The 27,097-nt window shown below is 40.8% G+C and overlaps 1 protein-coding gene across 2 annotated transcripts in view; it reads right to left on the bottom strand.

The window, feature by feature from the left end:
• slc24a4b (solute carrier family 24 member 4b) overlaps positions 1–27,097 on the bottom strand; it is a 158,899-nt gene that overhangs the window by 110,507 nt on the left and 21,295 nt on the right. For both annotated transcript variants that reach the window (XM_088648850.1, XM_088648849.1), the window contains exon 2: positions 17,000–17,116. In XM_088648850.1, coding sequence (XP_088504976.1) covers positions 17,000–17,116 — 117 coding nt within the window. The remainder of the gene's footprint in view (positions 1–16,999; positions 17,117–27,097) is intronic.

The following is a 27,097-nucleotide window of genomic DNA, read 5'->3' as shown; positions in this document are numbered from 1 at the left end:
AGGCGTATTTATATCAAGGTTTCTCTAGATAGAGAAGCACTGATTGACACTGGGGCTGAAATTAGTTTGATGTCAGCTGATTTATTCGGTGAACTCAAACGAGTAGGGAAAGGAAAAGGCATCAGACTTAAGGTAGAACCGTGTGAAATAGATATTTCCAGCTATACCCAGGATCACACCAGGATGACACACCGAGTGCTTAGGGCCGATGAATGTAGTGCATCCTGTTCACATCTCTAGGTTTAAAACAGAGCCACTACTCATTGGCCAAGAGCTGCTTGACAGGCTGGAGCCTCTGGTGGATCACAAGCGTGGATAATTGTGGGCTCAGGTCAAAAACCCTAAGCCTGTCGTACAAAGAAAAGGCGGGTTCAGTGGTTATGCTGTGCTCACACAGTGCCCACTGAACACTATAGCTGAGTTGGAGGTTCCTCCTGGTTCCTCTGGACGAGAAATAAATGTCTCTTCTTGCTTTCCGAAAATACAGGGAAGTCCTGCCCAGGCCAGCACTCCCACGGTTTCCCAAACACAGGAGCAATGCTCCAAGCAGCTGCATGACCTGCCAGGTAAAAGCACACTCCTTTTTCATCCCTGAAGAAGAGTGGATCTCCCTGTCCGGTAATGAATGGGAGTCCTTTCTGTGCATCCTGGCACCTCAGGGGTACCAGGACTACCACCCTGTGATGGTGGGAGGGGTCCAGGTGGCAGAAGTGCAGGTTGATGACGTAATTCTTAGCCTCAGCTCTGAGAAGTCCATAATCAGTGAAGGTCTGTTCGAGCACCTGTCGCGAAGTCGTCAGGTGACCCTGGTGACATAGTCGCAGATTCTGTGGTGGGCACCCCCACCTCACAGGCCCGTACGGAGCAAAGGAAGCTGTGTAGCTTCCATCTCCATCGGAAAAAGGAAGTTCGCTCACTACTTCCAGGTAGCACCTCAGCTGACCCACTCGGTCTGTATTGGTGCAGACCTGTTGGTTCGACTGGGCGCCCAGCTGGACACAGTAAACAGTATGCTGAGGACACGGGTGAACCCAGATGCCCACTCTCTAAGCCGCGACCCCGAGAACATTCGGTCAGGTCAGACGATTCCTCAGGCCTGCCAGGTAGTAAACGAGTCAGACCTGATCGTTCCTGCGTCAACGGCAGGATTTCCGGTACGCCTAGTCCTAAAAAAGGGACAGAGAATGGACACCGAGATGGTTTTCTTCCAACCATCAGCTCAGTTTATCAGACTGAACCTAGCAGTCTGTGGTACCCCCAGACTGGAGCGGAATAGCCGAGCCACCTGCCTGTTAGTGCAGAACATAGCAAAACAGGATATCAGAATCCCTGCTCGCACTGACATGGGACTGGTAATTGATAATGGGTTCTATGATTTTGAACTGGCCATGCCAGTACTGGGATAGCTCCCTGGCCCCTTGGCCAGGGAGGGGGGAACCGAGCAGGTGTACTACACCTACCCCTGGCGGATGATCGCAATTAAGCCAATAGAGGGATTCCGCAACCAGGAGGTGTGCAGTGTGGACCTTAGCAATAAGGATGAGATGGTTGTGTACACAGTACACGCAGGTGTTCCGACGGACCACTCAGCCAAGGGTGCGATCCAGGACACCACCATGCCGTCAAGAGCAGGGTTCCTAGAGCAGATACAGGAACAGGTTGGTAAAGCAGATGCCCTGGAGACAGAAAGCCAGCGTCAGCAGCTGCGTCAGATCTTCCAGGATTTCCAGGAAGTGTTTGCACATAGTGCACATTCCAACTGTCCCTGGCGCCCACCCAACCTATGTTAGGCAGTATCACATTCCCCTCACGGCATACGAATCCATAAAGCAGACATTGGATGCTCTACTAGAGCATCAGATCATAAGGGAGTATAACTCCACTTATAACTCTCCACTGTGGCCGGTGCTGAAACCCAATGGTAAGTAACGTCTGACCATTGACTACCGGCAGCTGAATAAACAGGTTCCTTTGTCACGATGGCCAATGATCTACCTAGATCAGGAGTTAGCCAAGGTGACAACAGCAAAATATTTCACCACAGTGGATGTGGCCAATGGGTTCTGGACCCTTAAGGTAGAACCGACAGACCAGTACAAACTGGCCTTTTCCTTTGGAAACAGGCAGTTCACCTGGAATTGATGTCCCTTTGGGTACTCCGACTCCCCAGCGGAGTTCAATATATTTCTGCACAAAGCCATGAACAATGCAGCTGCCCGGGGCAACCTGGTCTATGTGGACGATATTCTGATGCGGAGTCAGACCTGGGAAGAACACGTGGCAGAGATCAGGCATGTGTTGACCCAGCTCTCCCGTGCAGAGGCCAAACTGTCCCTGGCTAAGGGACAGTGGTGTAGAACCCAAGTGGAGTACGTGGGACTATTGGTTGGAGCCCAAGGCATACAGCCACAGTCCAGCAGAGTCCAACCTATTCAGAATATGAAGTCGCCCACTAACCTGTCTGAACTGTGCAGCTTTCTGGGAATGTGTAATTATTCCCGGCAGTTCATTGAGGATTACGAAATAGCAAGGCCCCTCCACAGGCTGTTGCAGAAAGACATGCCATTTGGGTAGGGGTCTTCCCAAGAACAGGCTGTGATGGAGCTGAAGCGCAGACTCGGTAGTACGCCGTGCTTGGCCTACCCTGCCAAAAATAAGGTTTTCTACCTTGAAGCAGGGTTCTCAGAGCACTGCCTTGGGGCTGCTCTGAGTCAACAGTATGACCAAGACCGGAGGGTGGTGGCATATGCCAGTCTAGCCCTGAGCCCAGTGGAACAAAAGTTCTTAGACTGCGAAAAGGCCCTGTTGTCTACGGTCTGGTCTGTAGAACATTCCCGTACTTATGCTGGGGGACAAAAGATCATCATCGAAACCTGCCACCAACCTGTGACGTTCTTGCACAGCCAGAAACTGAAAGCGGGCAGGCTGTCAAATAGCAGGATTGTGGCATGGATGATGGCCCTACAAGGCTACGAGATAGAGGTACGTTATGCACAAAGCAGGAAAATGTACCTGGGACAGGGCCTGGCTTTGGGCCAAGTGTGTCATGGCTGTGACACTGACATGGAAGCTCCAGAAACTATCCCCACTGCTGAGCTACCGAACAATCATTGGTACTAAGATGAGAACATGGGCCAGGGCTTACCCATGGCCTATGCTGACGGTTGCTCTTTTCGACATGAACAGCAGGTTCTAGCAGGGGTAGGAGTAATCTGGCAAGACAATACTCATGTGAGCCGACCCGCTATAAGTTAGGACCAAAGACTAGTAAGTATGCGGAAGTAGCTGGGGTGCTGATCACCCTCCAGCAGGCCCTGACACATGGCCTTAAACAGTTTGTCATCTGTAGTGACTCGAACTACGCCCGACACAGCTTCGTGTCCCATCTTCCGTATTGGAGGAGTAATGGCTTGAAAAATGCCCCGGGCGAGGAGGTAAAGAACAAAGAGTTGTTACTGGCCAATGACAAGCTCACGACTGAGGCTGGAATTATGGTTTACTGGAGGAAGGTGAAGGGACACTCCCAGGGGAAGGGACCCGACAAAGATGGGAATGATGAGGCCGACCGGCTGGCCAAATCTGGTGCCTTGGAGGGTGAACCCTGGCAATTCCAGAAGGAATGGCTTCCCCAGAAACCATGGCTGAGGTCAAGGCGGTCACCCGACGCAGGGCTAGACGGGATGGCGGAGCTGACCCTCAATCCGTAGTGCTTGGGTCACAGGGTTTTAACACTGATCTTGCGGAAATGCAGAAACAGGACCCAACGATTGGGCAAATGTATCCGCATATCGCTGACCCAGTGCGTCAACCTCTTTCGGAGCAGGTGCTGAGCCAGTCTCCGGAGCTGAAGGAGCTGGCAGATGTGAAAGACAACCTGAAAATTATAAAGGGGTTGTTGGTTTGTGTACCAGTCGCACAAGGTATCCCAAAGTGGTAGTTCCCCGCTGTCATCGGGGGTCATGATCCAACATGCTCATGACAAACCCTGTGGAGGTCACCGGAGAATCAAGACCACATACGACACTATCCAGCAAGTGGCATTCTGGCCTCACATGGGGCGAGACATCGCCACGTATGTAAAGGGGTGTCTGACGTGTAGCCAGTTCCAACCGTCACGGCCCTTGCACCGTGCATCACTCCACAAAAAGGACATGATGTAGGTAGCACATACATTAAGGTTTTTGAAACCCAACAAGTGGTAAGGATTGAGGGTTAATGCAACTCAACTTAAATTAATGCACACATTCAAATGTCGTTTACAGAAAAAATAACTTACTTAGCTAAGAGATTTAAGATTGTTTAAATGGCATTCTGAGCTTTACCACCAAAAGCAGATACACGTATTACACTTGTACATACCTTTTGTCATACTTATATATATATATCATCCTTGTGTGTTATGTTTTTAGTATTAAATTAACACACCTTAAAGGCAGCCTTTGTTGTTGTTTTTTTCCAAAATTACGTGAGTTTATGGTTGAGGACTCGGATTGGGGAACCCATTTCACAGCTACGGTAATTGCAACCCCGTGGAATATGCTCGGGGTCAAGGCCCAGTTGCATATCTCCTACCACCCTCAATCCTCGGGCCAGGCAGAAAGGACAAATCGAACGGTGGTTAATATGCTCAAAAAGTTTGTCTCCACCAGCAGTAGGGACTGGGACATTAAATTGCCCCTGGTGTTGATGGCCATCCGAGCTACGCCCCATTGCTCTACGGGGGTCCCACATTTGAGATGATGACAGGTTGGAAGATGACTCTTCCCCTATACTGTCTCTATGGGGTGGAGGACCTGAGCACGACGGGGGCTGCTACGGCCCATCAGTATGTGTCAGACCTGCGAGCACATCTGCAGGCAACCTTTGCTTTTGCCCAGGACAATCTGGGAAGGAGTGCAGAGGGTATGAAAGCATACTATGACCGAAAGGCAGTTAACCAGGAACTCCAGGTAGGAGACAAGGTCCTGTACTTCCAATTTGCCAAACCCACAGGAGTGGACCGGAAGTTCTTACCCCGTTGGACAGGACCCCATGAGATTGTCGATAAGGTATCACCGGTAGCTTATCGAATTCGGATCGAAAAGGGAAGGCAATCTCTGGTCTACAAATAGGTGCATCGCAACCACCTCCAGTTGTATCGCCCACCTCAAATGGCACTGGAGGACACAGAATAGGGTTAAAGTCCAAACCCGATCAAAAAGGGGGTGCCCCTTTGTAGCTGCAGGTAGGTACTGTAGTGTAGGTCCTGCTAGTAAAATATATTCGAAATTATAGTTGAACTGTACCATGTGCCTTGTCTGTGTTCCAGAATAGGAATCCTAAAACTGCCACGGCTGGTCCTGACAGTACTGTGGATCGCCTCGACACAGCCCCTTGAAGTTGTGGAACCCAGTCCTCCTACCGGAATAGTCATGCAGGACGCTCCCGGATTGTTATTAACAAACTGCAGAACATATACTCAGTGAGTGTATGTACGGCTGGACCCAAGTGATCTGTTTCGGAAGCACATCGACATGAACAATAGGGTGTCCTATCATGGTAAGCAGTGGGCTAAGGACACTGTATGGCATGCCCAGCTAGACACTATACAAATGCTCCACCAGCTGAGGAAGACGACAGTCAACCAGGAGGAGATGACAGGCATCAGCCGCCCCAAAAGGTTCTTGGGGACAACCACTTCCGAGATGGTGCAGCCATTGCAAGCACATCTTGCATACAGTCTAGGCAGTGCCATTCCCATACATGTCAACCCCGAAGACAAGGAAATAGGTTTCCTGTTGAACCTCCCCATCGTGAGTAGCAAGGATATCTATAGACTCAAGTCCATATCGAACGTTGGCTTCTGGAGGGGGGACATGCATGTGAAGTTAATCACCCCACCGCTCGTAGCTTACCAGGAGGATGATCCGAATTTGTACCTGGTTCCAAACCTGGAGCTGTGTATATCAACTAAGGACATCCACTGGGTGTGCCCAAGTAAGCCATTCCTAAGGGACACAACCCAGGGGTTGTGTGGTATCAGGAAGGGGGCCGTCACTGAAAAGTGTAAAGTCACAGTAACGAGCAGAAGGGAACAAACTCCAGGTTGAGCAGGTGGGAAAGAAATGGCTGGTCAGCACACTACAGTTAACTGTTACAATAACCTACGACAGACATGATACAGCTACCGAAGTGCAGCTACCCAACCAAATGGTTTTTCTACAAGTTCCTGAAGGGGCTATAGTGCATCTTAACGATTTAGCACTATACTACCTGGAGTCAGAACTGTATGAAACAGAACTCGAGATTGTGGACGCTTTCAGAGGACACAGCGTTGACTTGGATGTCAGAATCCCAGAGACAGTAAGCCTTGAGGGGGTACAGGTAGTTGAGTTTGTTCTCAACGACACAGACTTACACACTACGCTGGTAGGTCCCAGACACAGTCGTTGTGGATCCTCTATGGAATTGGGAACAGGAAACGTGGTCATATTGACACTGATGCTGGGTAGCTGAAACATGGCTGGTGGAATGTGCTGGATGCTGTTCTCTTGTATCAAAGCCTTGCGGGGTAGTTTGAATGAGACAAAGGGAGCAATGGTGTATCACCGAAATCAGGCAACCACTCCCAAATGTCTGCCTGCTGTAGAGCTATCCGATACTGATAGCAAACTGCCTGAGGTATAAGGTTTAGGGCTAATGATGATGCCCGATATCTCATTTCTATGTACCTTATAACCGAAAGCAGGTATACGCAATGTTCTTTACAACACTATTTCCTGTACGAATTCTCGAGAGGTAATGTGAATATTGGGTGGTAATATCCACTGTGTTACAACAGACATCACTTAACTCTGTTTTTGTTTTGAAGGCAACAACGCCTCAGGACCTCGTGACCTTCAAAAATATGTAGCGGCAATGCTTGTTCATAAGACAGAATTAAGCGTTGTTGTGCTTTCCTAAATGAGGCCCCATTGCCCCATTGCAGCCACAGAGAAGCTATTCATGCAGGCTGATTTAAGGTGTTTTCTTTTGATAAGGAAAAACTCCCAAATGAGGATGCATTTGGCTATAATGATCAATGGTCATCCCTGGCGCCTATCTGTCTAGGGAGTGCCAGAGGACATCTGGACTGCATTCCTAGGTGTCAGGAGTAAGTGACTCGTCTCTCACCTTGGTCAACCAATCAGGGACTGGCAGGGCGTGGTAACACCTCATGGGTCTCCAATGCCCGCCAAACTCTCAACCAATCAGCACACATCTGTGTCTTGGTCAAAAAGGTAGCACAAGCTCAGGTCGGGGCTCTCCTTGGCCATTTTCGCGCACCCTCAGAGACAATCATGTGACAAGCGGTGTTGTCTGCACTGGGACTTGGACTTTGTTCTAAGCGCAAGGCTGAGGGTCCCGTACGTATTCAGAATTCTGCAACGACCAACGTGAATGCTCCGCTTGATCAACGGCAGCCTACAGTTGGACCCTTGTCGACAACCTGAATAGCTTATTCAGAAGCAGCGCTGGACCAGGAATGAACACAGGTTGTTATCAATTTAATTCATGAGTAATGTATTTACCTCCGAGTGTAGTGTAACAGTGGGTAATAACACTGATTAGCGATTTTGTATAGCCGAACAGTATATTGAAGTATATTCTCTGTTGTGTATCTCTTTGTGTTTGCATCTCTTCGAGATTATATACCTTGTATTTTGATAACCCTCACAGTAAAGTCTGCCGCCTGTATCCAGGCAGACTGGTATATGTTTGGTGCACAATTTATGTTTAATAAATGTATCTCGTGTATTGAATCTGTGTGTGCGTTGTTAGTTGTTCTGACGATTGATTGTCTAAAAGCCATAACGAACCACCTCGTGATTACTGCTACAATTAATAATTGGCTCAGAATAATCACAAAACCCCTACACAGCCTTGCACCTGTTGCTTGCCCAGATAGGTACCAGTTCCCCCACAACCCAGAATTGAATGAAGAGGTTAGAAAATGGATGATTCCTAATGTTTTGGCCACCAAACATCCATCACACATTAATTTGGTTATATTTAGGTGAACATAATGAAATTTGTGTATACAAATGTTTAAGACTCAATACAGGATACAGGATTTTTATTTTTTCCCTCCAGATATTCTGCTTAAAATTTTTAGGTCATGCCCTGAATTAATTACATTTTCTGCAAATGTTACAAGACACTAAAAAGGGCTTTTAACAATCTGAATTTCACAAATTAATTTTACAATCGCTTTTTTCCCCCTTACCACCTCTATTGTGGGAGTAGACATGAGGTCACATCTAATTATTTTGCAAGAATAAAAACTGCACAATTTGCTATTTGAAGACCCAATAAATGTTGCTTTTTATTTTAGATTTTGCAGCAAATGGCATTAAGAAAATAAAAATAAAAAGTAGATAAATTAACAATAAATATTGGAGTACATTATAAAGTCCTTATGAGAAAGAATTATGAGAAAAACATTCCAAGGTTTCATGGAACATTAAGTGCATTAAGCTTAAAGACAAGGACACATCTAAATGATCAGAACCATTAATCATGCTGTCTTTTCAAAACTAGAAAACAATTGATTTGGGTTCATGCAAGACTGGCGGAATTAGCAATCGGTGAAACTCCTGTATCATGAGCTTGTTTGAGGTAGGTAAGGTGAGGAATTAGATTTTAGAAGTATTTCTTTTTCTTGTTTTGTTACACTAAGTCAGTTTGTATTTTTTAATGAAACGCACTGTGACGTCACGGGAGTTGTGGACACCACTTTGGTCGTGAAATAGGTGTGTTCACTTTTACAGTCATGCCCTCATAGCCTGTTGGGGAACTTTGTTTTGGTCACTTTTTCTACTTTCACACACACTCTCCTCTGAGAGTGGTTCTAAATACGGCCTACTATGGGGGTTGCTAGGACCCAAGGCATACTGTATATATGGCAGGATCTATGAGCCCTCAGCTCGCAGGTTCTCAGGCTCAAAGTCTCCTACCCATACACACCTCTGTCCTTTCATGACATCCTCTGAGATCATTCTTGAGGTTCACTTGTTCTTGAACCCTTCGCTCACAGTTACCTGGGCTCAACAAACCTCACCTGTAGATCTTTCCTCACTACACTAGTCCCTTTCAGGAAGAAGTGGTGGTCTGGTCAAATTCTTATTTGACCAGACCTGTTCTACTGTCTTCTTTACCTTACTGGGGGGCCAACATGGCAATGACAGAGGCTCCTATTGTTCCAGAACCTTACCCGCACCTCAAGATCATTGAATCACCAGGAATTTCCCTGCTCCTAGCCACCAAACATGGCACTTCCTGCTCCCTCCCCCTACTAGAAGTCCACCCTGCTCCTTGGTTTAACCAATGCTCCCTTGCTGTTACACACATTCCACGATGGCTACTGGTTCTTTCACCGAGATAGCCTTTAGGGAAGTATTCAGCTTGGTCTTATAGTCACGCTCCAGCTAAATCTCCTTAGCTTATAAAGGAAAAAGATCTAGTCCACTGCAGATTTCATTTCAACTGTTTTTTATAACCTTCTACTTCTAAAGCATCTGGAGAATGGTTGTGTGATGGTGTTTCAGGGACAGTATTAGATTGGTTGCTCGATCTTATTTCAACTTAGGAATGTAGCCAGAAGCTCCATTATTTTCTATCTATTCTATTTCCACTCTGTTCAGTAACGTGGCCTGGCACAAGTCATCTCACACTTGGACTATTGTAACTCCTTTCAAACAGAAAACCCTGCACATACCAAATGTGCCCCAGTCCAGCTCATATAGAACACTGCAGCTCTTGTAGGCTTCAACCTTCTGAAAAACAGTGCTTTTTCCCCCTCCTTTTCTTTCACATCCAATTCAAAACCTTGGTGTTAGTCTATAGAGCTTCCAAGGGAAGGCCCCAGCATACCTCCAGATCACTGTTAGGCACTACCGTATGTTCCCTTTAAACCTGATCTCTAAGGTCGATTTGCAAAGCCAAAGCTGAGAGTCCCAGCTGTTTTCTGCACTGACACCTCAATGGTGGACAAACCTACTTGTCACGATCAGAACCATGATTCATTCACTTTTTTTAGAAGGAACTGAAAACTTAAGAACATACCTGACACAAGAGTGCCATGACCCCAATCTTATGTTATTTGTTTGTCATGCAGCGCTCAATCTACTTTGCACCATCCCAGGAACATCCCAGCACTCAAGTATCACTTTGCTCACTGTTTCCTGTGATTTATTTGTTTCATGCTAGTGTTACAGGCTCCCTTTGCATCTTGACTGGACTTGACTGTAAATTGCTTTGTGGAAAAGCATCTGCCAAATGAATAAATGTAAATCTGTATCTGCTGGACTGTTGCATTTGTTACTGTGCAGTTTCTGTTTTGATGTTTCTGTCATCTTTCTATCATATATTTACTGCATAATTAAAGTTATTCTCTGAAGAGAATGTAGAACTGCACAGAATGTTGAATCAACATAAACTTTTGAGAAACTATGTTCCTGTTAATCTAGTTCTTGCTAGAACTATTATTATATCTGCCCAACTTCAGAAAGAAGAAACTTGGATGTTATTTACTAGGCAGAATTAAGATTTGAATCTCATAACAGAAACTACAAAGGTGTCAGTTTACCCTTGAGGTGCCCCACCTAACAAAGGCACATGCAGACAAAACTAATGCAGGACTACAGACACCACTAGTGTAATAATCTTTCATGCACAAATAATAAGTAAATATATTCTAGAAATTCCAGTAGTGCCAAATGCAGTAAAAGCATCAAGATCCACAAAATGTGGAACTGCCAGTTGTTTCTATATATCTCAGCTCATATACTACATGGGAACAGTGACAGGCATGCATGATCTTTCAAACCAAGTTCCTCTTCTTTGAATGTACTGCAAGTCCCACATTGATTAATGGGAGAGTTAATGCAGACTGAAGGGGAAGTGTCTCTCTCACCACTACCACTGCAAGGCTCAGGCTCCTGACAGCTCACAGGGTTGCTGTTCACCATGGCTGTTTATTTCCAACACCTACTGTACCCGAGGGGAGTTTGTTTATGTTGTGGAATTGAGGAATTCCAGACACAGTCAGCTACTGACAAGATCCAGTCTTAAGTTCAATCTGTGCTCCAAGTGAGCCCCAAAGTATTTTTTTTTTGTATCTTATTATGCAGCCATCATTGGCTCAAACTCTCACTGCTCTGTCTGCACTCCTTTTGTTTTGCAGAACTGAAGCTCAAACCTCCAGAACCCAGAATGCAGAATAAACTAGACTTCATGCTTGGAAAAACAGAAATTTGAAAGCTATGCATCTAAACTATGGAAGACAATGTTAGAATCAATGAAAAACTCATTTGGTAATTCATAAGTTGGTAAATGTCAATTTTATACAGTACAAGTGATACTTCAGACCAAACACAAGCAAGAAGTGACACAGCACTGATCAATCATTTGCCACAAACTGTGAAAACCCATAAAAGAGCAACATCAAGACTACTGAACTGGCATATTTTATATCTTGTGTAACCTTAAATGTAATTAAAGACAGTACTGAAGATTAAAGGATACATGCATTAAACTAAGAAAACCACTTATTTCACTTTTTCAACAATATAAAGAATTGAAATCACAGGAATAACAGACAATGCTAACACTTCTTCGTAAAGCAAGCTAAAGCCAAACCTATTTTGAAATCTTTGACAAAGACTGTTGCACACCCTTGTCATATGACTTCTGAAAAAGGTCTCTGATTCATTATTGCTTACCAGATTCATCTTTATAATTCTGAGAGATACAAAAACAAAGGACATTGTATCTTTACATGTGTGTTTAACTTGTTGGTATTGTAAATTTACATGTTAAAGTAGGTTGGTTGTGTTTGTGTCTCATTTATTGTGGATCTATTGTGGACTATTGTCCTTGTCTCCTGTTTATTCTACCATTTTGTGTCAAGTTACAAAACCTGACTCACCTCTGGACTAATAATAATAATTAATAATTGCTTACACTTATATAGCGCTCCCCTCCACCACCACCAGAGAGCAGAGTAATGAAGCCAATTCATAGATGGGGATTGTTCAATTCATAGATGGCCAAGATTGGTAAGGGCCAATGGGAAATTTGGCCAGGACGCCAGGGTTAAACCACTACTCTTTTCGAGAAACACCTTGGGATTTTTAATGACGCCTTTCTATTTAATGAATAGAGTCTTACATGTCTGTCAAGAGAAGAAGGGGGTGGGGCCTGTCAGTGCCTATTTAAACTGGCATTCATAGCATAGCAGTTACGCTAGCTCATTGTAATGCAGTCATTTTTGTTGGGGGGTGTTTTTATAAACATGGTTCATTTTAGTCCTGATACATTTAAAACTCCTAGCAGGAAATTCCAGTAGAAACTGCAATTTCATTTTTTATACAATGTTCTTCTTGGGTTTTTTTTCTTGCAGCAGTAGACTATAAATAGCCACTGTATTTTCTACTTAATTTTTGTGTTCTGTCTAATTTTAATTGCTTTGGTGGTCAGGTAATTTAGTCACAAAAGATTGTCTTTATTCGGCAGTTGTGCAGATTCAAAAACCTCACAACTTTACATGTAATGTATTTCATTAGAGCCAACTGCTCTGAGAAACTTAATGAGTTCTGTCAGACATTTTGTTTTAAAAATGCCAATACACTTCCTACTTATCTGCCTTCTGCCAACTTCCCTTTGCTCTAGAACCTTCCTGAAGTGAATGTAGACAGTTGTCACAAGGCATTCCATAAGAGTTTATACCCATTGTGGTTATAGTAATTGCTTTTGAAGAGGTGCTGACAAATCAGTCCAGATTAACTACCATCGATCACACACAGTAGTGAAAGAACACTTATTTTCAGACACTCCCTATGAGGGAGTGAGGGCATGGTGAAACAGCTCAGGAACACAAAGGAACATGTTTGGAATGGAACTACTTTAAATTAAAGATCCAATGTACTGAAGAGGATCAGATCACAGGTAGCTTATACTACATTTTTTGTTCCGTTACCCACTGACTGCTAATTGTTTTATGATCCGTAACCTTACGCACCGCGTTTGACCATAAATTTATTCTGCTCTGTACTTTTGGTCCCATACATATAATCCACCTCAACTATAATGAGCCATTAATGCAATTTCAATTTATACATAATTAGCACTGACCAGGTATAATCCAGAAACCAACACCCTCCTGAGATTCATCTAACATATACAGTACTATAGTTCTTCCATAAGTGGACGAAATGAAAAAAATAATGAGGGGATAGAAGAAAGAGTCTGTTATGAATAGATATTAAAAGGACTAGCCCAGCAGTATTGCTTCAGAGGAGGAGAGGGGAGGAGCTACATGTTTTTGTGACTAAAGAACAAGAAATAGAGACCAAGCAAAAAGAGATTCTGTACTGGTAATAGGAAAAGCTACTTTATACATTTCCAGAAAGCCATAGTGCAGGACTTTACTGGGATCTTTGAAAATAGATTAAGAAAGTGTATTAATAATCTTTTAGCAGCCAACAGAGAAAAATGGTATAACTGCTACAGGGAGTTGGTGCTGTGAGCTGTTCTATTTAAATTTGTTATAGCAGTGAAAACCCTCTCTGAAAGGAGAAATGTGTGTCAGTAAAACTACAGTTTTTATGGTCATTGTGGGTGTTTGTGTTCAATGGAGAATATAAAGTGACTCTTGTGAGAGCTAGGATCAATAGTGTGAGAGCACAAGATGCACAGCTGAGCTTTAACTGAGGAGGGCATTGCCCCATGTGCTGAACACATGTACAACAGAGGATAGTGTGCAATAATGATGGAACAAATGGTACATGACTCCCTCTGTACCAAAGAGAGAAGGGTTTAGTTATACACCTACAGTACATGGACTCCTACTATCAGATACAACCTGCAATGTTGTAGAAATTCATGCTGCAGGGAAAGCACCACCAGTTTAAGGAAAAAGATACATGTATATATTAAACAGATTTAATAAACATAAACAGGAAATGTAGAAAAAACAGAGTAGGACATTACAACAGCAGGTGGTATTAGGGTTTGAAATTGACCTTCAAGACTTTTTGTGGCACTGACATTTTATTTTCACAGCTCACAATTCAAAGTCCATTTATGTACTGTAAGTTACTCAACGATAAATGTTCACAAAAACAGTGAAGAAGAATTATTTAAAATCTCTTCTTTAAACTTTCCCTTTTAACCTGAAGAGAACTAGAAACCATAAAAGGTTATACAACAGCGCACTCACCTACAATTGAAATTTCAAAATACCTGTAATTATTACAGAACACAGTGTGAATGGTGTTACAGTATCATATTTTGGGTAACTTTACCACATGCTGTGACACACTATTACTGAACAAGAAGAATGGACACTTCACTTGCTCCACAGGTCACCTCTAATTGGTATAAGCAGATAAGAATGTCAATTTCAGCACTCTCATTGTATTAATTGAACTCAAGGCACAATATGAAATCAGTTGCTGAAAACCTACTTGTGACAGCAATAAACCATGCGGTTGAAGTGTGGGCAAGAAACACAGCTACCAGGGAGGCACTTTAACTGTCTTAAAATGATACTAGATGCTGCCTCTGTTTTTCTTGATCTTTAATATCCAGCCCATCTGACACCATGCACACTGCAGTTGTACTGCAGTTCTGATGTGAATGACAATACACAAACCACTAATTCCAACAAATACTTTATGGAGTCTTTGGATGACAGGCGGGGGAAAACCCTGCACATTTAATCAGTAATGCCACAGTACTCCCCAGTCTAGAGTAGTGTAAACATGCACTGTCAGCGAAAGCTTTCAAGACACATGTTAGTTAAAACAATCTATGTACACTTACTATACAGTAATAGTACTCAAGCCTGGAACAAAAAATATAGCATTCTTTGAGCACCCATTAAAGAAACATCTACTACTTAATTACAGCTGCTACAGTACATTACTTTTTTCCTTTATTGTCCAAGATAGGAAATTATCCTTGCAGGCAGGTAAAATACATAGCAAAATACACAATGCATTTAACACAACATGAACCCATTAACAAATAAGAAACAAGCATGCATAAGACGAGAAAAACAAGTTAGCAGCTTTAAGTAGTCCTCACAATTTAGAAAGACAAACAAATTGAGATATGTGCACATGATACAATAATCATGAAAATTAATTTTCTGAATTATGCAGGTTAATACAGTATATGTGGAAAAAAGGATTACTAAGTTCTATTGCTCTTATCTAGGTGGTCTACAGTATATCGATGTCTTCATGGAAGTAGCTCAAATGCACAGTGCATCGGGTAGTCATGACAGTCCATGATTATATTGTCCTTCTGCACTATTTTTTTTGGTAGAGATGTCTGCCAGCTGTAGCAGTTGTGCATCGATCATTTTGTTGGCTACAGTACCTTCACTGTGCTGCTCTGTTTTTATTGTGTGCATTCAGGTTACCGGACCAGGCTACTACAGTGAATGTTATTACAGCTGCCACAGCCTCTGTACAAATGTTGCAAATCAGATATAAAAATAATTTTCAGTACTGAGCATCACTCACTGTACACAACTTCTCACAACATTTCCATCAACTGAGAAACCTGTGGAATCGATTTACTTGCTTATGATGAACATAATATCTCTTGTATTGATTTTTTGGCATGTAATTATGTTACTTTACGAAAATAAATAACTAATATTAAAATGAAGCACCCCATTGAATTAGACCACAACTGTCATGCCTCCTTTGCAAACATTAATCTTACCTGTACACCTGGTATAGCAGGTCATATGCTAGAGTCATTATTACAGCAAATGTTATTCTTCAACAAGAGGACATTTTTAAAACTAAAAAAAAATCTATTAAACAAGCACAGAGACAATGCTTCTTAATCTGCACTAAACAGAAGTTGACGACAGCTATAATGTCTGTGTCCACCACATATACAAGTGTTTAACACTGCATAGTAATATTAAAACGGGGTCCATTTTAATATTTTAATATTTAATATTCTGTACACAGAACTGCATATACACCATCCCTGTGAATTACACCAAGACAAAAAAAATATATAGAACACTTTACCTTCAAGCCAAATAAAGATTTGTTGATCATGATTGATGACATAAGGTCTCTTATTTTTAGGTGATGTTTTCTTAAAAGGTCCTTAAATGAAGGTTTTCAAACTTCCTTTTATCAAAAGACAAAGAGTGTGCACAGCAATTCCTGTAATTTTAATGTACAAATAATAATAACTGTCAAAACATAAAAAGCCAAAGTATTTAGGAATATGCAAAAGAGCATGGTGCTTTAAACACTTTGGGGACATAAGCGATATTGTAAGATTGTAAGATTTGTCATTTGGCAATCAATGCAATACACTTCTCATTTCTGAATTTAAACAATCCTCTGAATTCTATAGGTGCTCTCAGTCAGTAACTGAAGATCACTTTACTCTTGACTAATTAACCCAATAACGTGTTCCATTAAATAGCTGAAAACACTGAAGGAAACAAAAGAGAAGATACAGTAATGTCTGAAAGGACTTTAATGGGACACTCTTTATTCTTCAGTTTTAACATTTCCACAGTCCCAACAGTTCCTCCATCTAAAGAATTCATCATGCCATTCTTTTTTTCATCCAAATCCTTCCACAAACCAAACAAAATCACTCAGCTCATGCAGGGAATTACAGTATAAGTAAACCTTTGCATGATCAGGCTCCACTTTGGGATTAGGGAAATAAAGAGCACTTCTTAGTCCCAATTTGTATTCTCCAGCCATCTGACAACATTTCATTATATAATCTGTTAATTCTTTGCCGTTTTAGTACATTTAGTGTCTGTCATGACTAGTTTTCTCTTGCACAGCACTGTTGATAGCCACTTAATTGACTTACACGTTTAACCTAGTGTATCTCTGCACTATGCACTTCCTTGCACTATTCAATCTGCCCCAGCCTTGTAATGCCCATGTCCTGAAATTCATTTATTTCATCCCAATCCTACCTGGCTCTGTGCAGTTCTTCTCTTGATCCGTTATGTTTTCCACTGTTGTTGACATGAGTCTTCGTATTCCCAATCGTTCTTCTGCTGTCCATTTTCCTGTGGCAGTCAGTCCATGACCTGTAAGGGAACAGCAAAAAAATTCAAAAGAAAATAAGAAAGGTTACAAACAAGAAATGTCTCTGTGAACCATATTGCATGTTTAGCTGTCAGTAGATCTCATCAGGCTGCTGCCTATAGTATTCCAATTGACTGGCTTTGACAATATGGTGTGTCACAACTCTCTGTGTACAGAATTGTTGTTCTTTTTATTATGCATAAACCTTTTCCTTGGTTTTTGTATTGAAGGCGATCTTGCTAATAACTTGCACAATTCTTAAAAAAGGAAAAGGACAATAAAATAAAGACTCCAAGATACTTTTGAGAAAACAAGAAACTCATTCATCGGCTGTACCTGTGCTATATTTGCCTATAATACCTATAATGGAGAAGCTACTGTATGTGATTACTATAAAATTAATTCCTACCTACCATATGTAAACAAAGTAGTGTGAAGAAAGATATGGGAAAGGGTCAGTAACTTTAAATTTAAATTAAAAAAAAGATATGGGAAAGGGTCAGTAACTTTAAATTCCTTGGTGTCCATATCACCGAGGACCTCACATGGTCTCTCAACACCACCTGTCTGATCAAGAAAGCGCAACAGCGCCTATACTTCCTAAGACGATTGAAGAAAGCCAAGATATGTCCCCAGATCCTCACTACCTTTTACAGATGCACTACAGAAAGCACACTGACAGGCTGCATCACAGTGTGGTATGGCAACTGCAGTGCTGCTGACCGCAAAGCCCTACAGCGGGTGGTGAAAACTGCCCAGTCCATCACTGGGGTTACCCTCCCATCTATCCAGGACATTTATGACAGACGGTGCTTGAGGAAAGCTCTAAGCATAATCAAAGACCCCACACACCCCAGCTACAGACTTTATGATCTGCTACCATCTGGAAAACAGTACCGGAGCATTTGGGCCCAGACTACCAGACTCAGAGACAGTTTTTACCCCCGCACTATCAAACTGTTAAATTCCCAGCCACTCTCACTCTCACCTCACTTCTCACCTATAATCTGAACCTCACAGTGCTTTCTTCCTTTCTTTCTTTCTTACCAAAAACCCAAACACACATTGAAAATCTACCTCTACCATACATGTCAAAAGCTCACTCCCCATAATTTCTATCCCTTTATTTTATTCTGTTGATGCATATTTTTTGCACATAACCTGTTACCTTTTTGTTGTTTTGCACATTGCCTGTTGTTGTTTTTTGCACATTGCCTGTTGTTGGTTTTTTTTTGCACATCATCTGTTGTTTTTTGCACACTGCCTGTTGTCTCTGTCTTTCTTTTGCTACACAATTGTATTGTTGTTGTTTTGTTTTTTTTTCTCTTTGTTCTACTTATGTCCGAGAGCTAGCTAAATAGCATTTTGTTATACCATCTACCATGTATATGAGTGTAATGACAATAAACTTGAACTTGAACTTGAACTTGGAAAGAATGAAAAACCTGTAATTCTGCATAGGGACTGTAGTAGTATACCTGGGGTCTGCACAGCAGAGTGGCTTAGCTTTTGGGCTTATCACTGACAGTTGTGCCTTCGAGTCCCTACAAAGAACACTTGACAAATCTTCATGTAGTCCTATTATATACAATAGTATAATCAACAGCTCTTCTTCCTGATTAATGTTGCACAACATAGAATCGCTTCTAGAGCAACTTTCAACTCTGGATTAAATGCCAATCAATGAAATGGCACACATTCACACAGAGGGTAAAATTAGAGACTCAAATAAACCTAGGCAGAATATCTATAGATGGAGGGAGGAAACCCTTAACTCAGAGAAAATCCAGGGAGGAAAAAAACGCAAGAGTGAGAACTCTGCTCTACACATTTATAGAATTTGCTCAACATAAGATCCCAAGCTGAACAGAAACCTAAATGCCATGAACCTATTTACTTTCAATGCCTTGTATATCGTATCCACCTGACTGTGTAATTACCAGCACTGATGTAGTCATCAATCATTATTATTTCATATTCTGTGAATAGCAGCAAGGCCTGACAGAGATCATTAAACTTTAAAATCAGCTACAATCCATGAAGCTTTCCTGAAGAAATAAGATAGGACATTTTTCAAACCAAGGGTACTAACATGAATGTAGATGAAGGTCCAGGAAACACCAAGTACTGCTAATGGGCTTTTTACTACTGGTCATTACAAGCTGGTGAGCATTTCATACATGTGCTGGTGATCTTTAATAATTATACAGTACCTGCTGCTTAGGGATCACTAAATTAATGATTAAGGATTACATCTTGTTAAGGAAATATAGTGCATAAACAGGAAATCTCGGGCTCTGTTCAGCAAATATTTAATAATTATTCATTCAGCACACATTCATCCAAAAGAGCTAACAAGAGGCCAGAAGGTGAACTGTGCATTAGCAACTGCTGTAGCATAATCACTTATAAACAGAACCTTGGTTTTATATTTAATCCCAAAACTACTACACAAGGCTATTGCGCTCAATCCATTTTTTGCCTTGCAATTTTTAATGTTTCTTATGTATGTTTAGAAATAATTACACTTTACAAATGTGACCTTTTCAATGACAATTCATTTGTATTTTCTGACCCACAGGTAATGTCCATCACAAGTGATGGAATGTTTTTAAATTCAATTCAATAGGCCCTGAGAGCAGGAGATAACAGTACAAATAAATATAGAACAACTATAGTCACTAACCTTAAATGAAACCTTTTCTACAGCAGATGGAAACAATGCAGAGGCTGTTCTGTACACTTTTCCAACCTCACCTCTATGATGTTCTGTATTTGAAAAGCAAAACACATAATCTTATATCAAGTTCTGATTTCACCCTGCTGGAATATTTCTATTTAAATATTAAAATAAAAGATACAAGAAAAATAATAAAAGATAAATAAAATAAAATAAAAATAAATATTAAAATAAAAGCTGATCAACACATTTGTGTTCTCTCGAATTGACTACTGTAATGCTCTACTCGCTGGGGTATCTAAATCTACTTCGAACAAACTACAGTATGTCCAAAATTCAGCAGCCAGAATCCTAACCAGGTTTAGTACAAATGATCACATTACTCCTATCCTGGAGTCCTTGCACTGGCTTCCTGTCAAATTCTGTGTAGACTTTAAAATCCTCATGCTCACCTACAAGGCTCTGCATGGCTTGGCACCTCACTACCTGTCTGAACTATTATCGCCCTACTCCCCACCTCGTAACCTTCGCTCTTCTAATTCTACTCTCCTTACTGTCCCCCAAGCCAGTCTACACTGTATGGGTGACAGGGCCTTCTCCTGTTATGCCCCCAAGCTCTGAACTCTCTGCCCAAGGATATCAGAGAGTCACCTTCTCTAAACTTCTTCAAATCCAGACTCAAAACCTTCTTCTTTAGAAAAGCCTTTCCTTAACTGGTTCCATTCTTCACCCCTCTGCTTTTCTTAGTACCACCATCCAAGGTCTCCTCTGTATATTGTAATTGTGTTTTATCTTGTGTATTCTTTTTATTTATTGTTGTTGTCATTCTGTAAAGCGCTTTGAAAAGCCACCTTTAAAGGCGCTATATAAAATAAAGTTTATTATTACTATCATAAAATGTGTGCTTCTGACAACTCGGGTTAGAGGACAGTCTCTCACTCTCTTGAGCTCTTGCCCCTGAAGTGTTTCTAGATAGATAGATAGATAGATAGATACTTTATTGATCCCGTGAGGGAAATTGCAGTGCAACAGCAGCTTAACACACTGTTAGTAAAGAGCACTGTCGCATTATGGTCAAAGTCTCACCACTTGCTTACCCAGCACTTTTGGGCTTATGTAAAAATAAAGGGTCTCTTTTTAATATTTTACGTATCAAAAGCTTATGAGCTCATTAAAAGGGAAAAAAAGCTCTAAGTGGATGGATAAGCTGTATTGTTACAAATGGGGGGCTACAAAAATGGAGAAAAATCAGGATTTGACTGAGCGCTTTAGTCAATAAGTAAAATAATTAATTATAATACCCAATTTGTAAGTGATTTCTAGCAATATACCCAAGTGGCTGGTATAATTAGAGGCATGTGAATTCTTTGTTCTCCAGCACAGCTTTGTTGAGAGGACTAATAATACAGGCACACTTGGATAAACAAATATTTATTACAATGACAAAACACAAACTACTCTACACACAACATACAACACACAAGTTACTTTATGTACAGGATTTACAAACAAGGCGTTTCAGAGGCCTAACATTCTGGTCACCCAAAAAAGTCCAGACTGCTACTAAGCATTAAAACTCTAAATGCCTACAGGGGCCACATAAGAGATGAGCTGCCTTCTAACTAAATACAAAGGAACACTGCAGTTAAATCTCTCTCTCTGCATGTGTATTCCTATCCATAAAAACACACCCCAAGCAGGAAAGATGTTTCTAACTGAGGTATCTTTTACCCAGGAAACCCAAGTTTGAAAACACAGAAAAGCAAGCAGCTCCCTCTAACAAGGTTTAAATAAAGTACTTAGCGCCACTCTGGTTTGATTTGGATGATCGTGAAGTAGGGGCTCTTGCCTGGTGTAAGTTTCAAGTCCCTATTCCTCTGGACTTCTCTCTCTTCTCCTTGTTGCCTGTTTCTTGTTTCTTCTTTCCTCTCTTTTCCATGTGATCTTATATTGTGTATTTCTGTACTGCTCCTTGCCAATTATTAATCCACAACTTACCTGGGTATACTAAGGTAAACTTTACAATTGTTTCTGCTCAAGGGACCACCACAGACCTCAGCAAACATTCTCTCTGCTTTGAAGTTAGAAGTGTTTACTCTTCCAAGTGTCATAAACTTTATCTACAATCTAAGAGACACTTCTCAGTCACCTAAAGCTGTAACAGTACTTGTCTGAATCAACAAGGAAAACACCATGCTGGGCATGAGACAAAGCACCCTCACAATAATTGCTATACTACATTGAATAGCTATTTAAGGTGAAATTTAAATTCTTCTCTGCCACCTTAACACAAAGCTAGCCTGGCTCAGCAAAGTATACAAAGTTCCCAAATTTGCTGACTTTCAAAACTGTGGTACCAGCTGCAAAATCTTTTTTTAAAGATTTCAGTTGTTGTTGTTGTTGTTGTTGTTGTTGTTGTTTTGGTGGTTCACCATTACAGGAGAATGAAGAAAAAATCCACAGTCTGACAATTAAAAAAATGAATTAAATCAGAAAGCTGTATCCTGTTGGATGCCAATTTATATAGGCTTAACTATTAACACAATTTTTCATAAATTAAATATCTTAACACGCCTGACAGGTAAATCAACAGGTAGTGGTCAAAAAAGGTAAACACCAATTTAAATTAAGTCCATAGCAGGTTGGGCCACCATACGGGGCTTCTATGCACTATAGTATAAAATCTACATGTATCTGGAATTCGTCTGGAGGGATGTAGCATCATTCTTTCCTGAGAAAGTAAATCGACTCAGTGACTGATGCAGGTGGAAAATGTGGGTGGTATTCCAGAATATCCCAAAAATGCAGTTGTCTGTTTGAAAACCAAGTGGGTATGGATCCAGTGAGTGAAAGGGCCATATATGAAACATACATATATGAGATATATGAAAACATTAATGGCATGCTCAGCAAACCATTGGAGAACCACAAGTGCTCACTGATGGGAGCACTGGCATTCAAGAAGACATCCCTTAAGGCAGGAAAGAAATGCTGCAACATGGAGTGATAATGGTTACTCAGTACTAACAACTAGTAACTAGCATTGACCTTATCTTCTAAGGAAAAGATTGTGCTCCACAACATTATGACCCCATCAGAATCCTTCATTCCTGGAGCCAAGCATGCAGGGCTGAAGATGTAGTAGTGTAGTGCCAGACCTACTTTCATCTGTTTGTAAAGAACACGGTAAAGGGTGATTCATCTTCCAGATTACATCTCACACTCTTGGTAGTGCGCTGCCTGTGTCAAATGGACTTGCAAACATGAACTGCCAGTTGTGATGAGCTGTTTGTGCACCGCAACCCTACAATGGCATCCCACTCTGTGGAGTTTTCAGTAGACAGGTTTTTGGTTACTCATGGTCCAGGTTGAAATTCACAGCCAAATTATATGTTTTTGCTCACCTGTTTTCCCCTTAAAACTTCAAATTATTACTTGAATACCATAACCCTGAAGTATGTGCTTCTGACCACGGTTACCCATTGCTGATGATGTCTTTCCGATGAGTTCCATGTTGACATCACCTTAGACACCACTGTTTAGGAAACATCAGCAGCAAGTTGAGTTGCTTATTTCAGTGAAGCTTCTGTCAAAAATGCCTCAACAATATTCCCTCTTTCAAAGTCACAGAGGTCTATGACCACATTTAAAGGGAATCACAACTTTCTATCATGTTCTTATACATTAGCCCAAGCACGCTGGGATATGAGTTATTTAATTAGTGCACAAGCCTGTGTGAAAGCCCTTGCTTCAATAAACTTGGTGTCCCTTACTTAGCCAGGGCATTTAATTCCTTTGTCCACTTTCTTTATTTTCATAGGGTTACCATTTTACCTTTAGTATTATATAGTGCTAAGTGGTGCTTTTTCTTTTTGGTTTCCCTTTTATCAAAATCGTAATAAAATTTTAGTAAAGACAAAGTCAATAGGGAAGCACTGAACATTCAGTACTCACTTTAGTGCCAAGCCCAAAGTGGTCTAAGCAAAGGCATTGATATTACCGTGAGACAACTTCTTCTATGTCTGTACTGATTCAAAGAGCAACCTAACTGAAAACAACTGCACCAGATCACTCTTGCACTTGTTTTACTGCAATTATTTCCTTTCTAAATTGTACCTAAAATGCTCTCCAGAGACTTAAACCACATCTCAGATGGAGTTTGTAATACCCAGATAGTTAAAACCTGAAAGCTGAGACTAAATAGGGTTACAGGGTGGAAGAGAAGTGGACATAGCAGTAAAATTCAATGGCATAAGGATTGATTTTTATTGATTTATATCTGCAGATTTAAGTCACACAGAAACAATTGTACTAAAATTGATACATTTTTTGAACAGCCCTTAAAATTGTTCCATTCAATGTGATCAGGAACCTTATAAGCAGGATCATTCCATATGAAATAAATAAAAAATGTATTCATTCATTATTCAAAAAATGTTTTTTTGGAAATGTTTGCCCCCGGTTGACCTACCATTCAGGAGTCAACAAATGTTCAAAGTTGACCTGGTTTGGAGCATCCCACCCTGCCTTCTGATATCCATATACTCATGAACATAGAAGGATGATTTTGATATTGTTTAAAAGCTTCTAAATATAGCTGTGAATTTATTTAAATTGTGTTCACAATTATTGAAGTATAGATATGAAATTTGTTTTTTACCTCCAATATATTAACATTTAGAATGACAGAATTTGTGTAAGCATGACATTAACATGAAGCTTTTTTAATCAACTCTTTCATCTCTTTCAAAGTCAAAATTCAACCAGAGTGCATTGAGATACCAAAAGCACAGCACACCCCATTTAAATATATTTTAATCTTTAGATTTAGACATTAAAGCCAGTAAAGCATGGTGATACCAAAGAACAATGATGATCAAATCACAGTAATTCCAAAAAAAGTGTAAACTTATTTTGGAATTAAAAACTTTGATAAGTGATCAGTCTTATTTTATTGCTCATTCTAATGTACTGTTTTGCACCCCTGCCTCTTCTGGGTTTTGCTTCTTTGAAATATAAGCAATTTAACTTTAGCAAATGGAAGTGTCTGATACCTTGTAATTTCTACCTGTTGGTCATCAAATAATTCCTACAGGTCTTTAGTTAGAAATAACAAATCAAAGTATTAATTATCAAAGTGAGGAGACAACATGCAGTAAAGTTCTATGCACTTAAGTCATTGGAAATAATCCAGTGTAACTAGGGTATATTAGAATCTAAGGTCTGAGTGGAGAAAAAAGTCTAAACCAGCAAGCAAATTAGTTAAAGGCACCAATTATCACTGATGAATAAGAATAAGGTGAATAAGAGTCCAGTTGGAACAAAATCCATACAGAGGAACTCTCTGGGATGAGGATTTAGGACTACTGTATTACATACAGTAATCCCACCAAAACATTGCCCATATAATAATCTTGGACAGGGATCAGTCATCTAAAGGTTTGACATCAGACAAAAGACAGAACAAGCAAAACAAATTAGTCATACGAAGTTGTGATATAACTTGGATTAATTAAATTTGGACTAGCCTACACATCTTTCTAGTCTTCAGTTCTAAACCTGGGGTGCCATCTGCTTCTAGTTTGTATGTTCTTTTCTGTTCATGTGGGTTTCCTCCGGGTGCTCCAGTTCATCTGCCCTGTGATGAACTGGAGTCCCATCCAGGGTGTACTCTGCCTTTCACCCATTGCTTGCTAGCATAGGCTCTGGATTCTTTGTAACCCTGAATTGGAAGAAGTGGTTAGAAAATGGATGGATCTCTCTAGTCATAAGTCATAAGAAATGGTGCTGCTAGTCATCTACCCTCATACAAAAAAAAAACGTTGCTAATATCTTATACAGTTTTAAGGCTCTTTCCTAAGGGAGGTTTCTATTTTCCAACAAGTCTAATGGAAACAGCGATTATATTCTTCTATTTTCTTTATCTTCACACTTCTTTCATATAAATAATACTACCACACATCTTTACAGTTTTTCCAAATTAAAAGCACAATGAATATTGGAAACAAGCAACTTGTGTAAAAAGTGTGGATTCATTGCTGTCCCCATCACACTGGGGACATTGTCAAATAAAAAGCCTGGATAAAATGTGAAATTTAATATACAGCGTACAATATCTCATTTTTAACTGTGTATGTAAAGTGCTTTGGAATCCTTTGGGATGAAAAAGCACGACAGAATTTAAAAGATTAATTATTCTCAGTTCTCCTGTCCACATTGCAAGATGTTACTGACAGAAGCCAAGTGCAAAAGTATGCTAACTACACACAGAGCAAGTTGCATTTGTGCAAAAACAGCGGACAACAGCTGACAGAGAAAGAGTGCAAGCACTGACTCATTCTTGTGTATATATGGATAATCTGAGAAGTAGGAAAAGGCTTACCCCATTTTACGTCATGAAATAAATTAAATCAAAGAAAGCAATACTGACATCATACAAGGCACCCAGCTACAAAATACTACTCACTATTACTATTTTGCAAATTGCTAAGGCAGAATGTTGTCCAGTCTGCAAACTACAGATAAGTTAAAGGGTCTTAATATCTTTAGATGTGTACAGATAGGTTTATATAGGAAGTTAATTGGAATCATTAGATTTACTTCATACCTTAGAAAAGTAAAAAAAAGACCAAGAACACAAGAAGGAAATACATAACTTTAATTTGGCTTAAAAATAAGAAAGATGCCTTTTCAAACTCTCTTAAGTGTAGAAAACAAAGTATGTAGCAATGCTCCTATAATATATTCCATAAAACCTTTGAAGAAATAGTTTGTTGCGATTCTTGGATGAATAATGTACCAACAACCAAGCAAGCTGAGATGGATCACATGCCCACTAGCTTTCTAATAGTCCTATGTTGATAAGAAAAAAGAGGAATTAAGGGATCACTGCAATATTTAAAGTTATGGACCAAGAGACCCATGAAACAGACCACTAAACGAACGAGACCCAGGAAGGTCAGTTACAAATTTACCACTTGAATGAAAAGAAATATCAGATACCTAGAATTTGCTGAAGATTTTGTAATACATTATCAACGTTTATTGTTGTCTTTTCCCCTACTCGACTTCCTTTTGGACTCAGTCGCCTGTGCTCCCCCCATGCACCAGATCACAGCCGTCACCACCCCCTGTGTTTCTACCTGACCTGATCCTGCTGTGTCTTCCCTGATGTCCAACTCCAGTTTATACGGATTATACCGTCTCGCATAGGGTCTTTAACTATGCATTTCACGAGAGTCAGAACCGGCTCCCAAAATGCAAAATGTTCATTAAAAATGTTTCTCAATCAACGCTTGATATA

This window comes from Lepisosteus platostomus, chromosome 10 (genome assembly GCF_059453375.1).
Source record: "Lepisosteus platostomus isolate fLepPlt1 chromosome 10, fLepPlt1.hap1, whole genome shotgun sequence".
NCBI classification, from domain to species: Eukaryota; Metazoa; Chordata; class Actinopteri; order Semionotiformes; family Lepisosteidae; genus Lepisosteus; species Lepisosteus platostomus.
The sequence above is the reverse complement of the archived record's forward strand: the minus strand, read 5'-3'. Positions and strand labels throughout refer to the sequence as shown.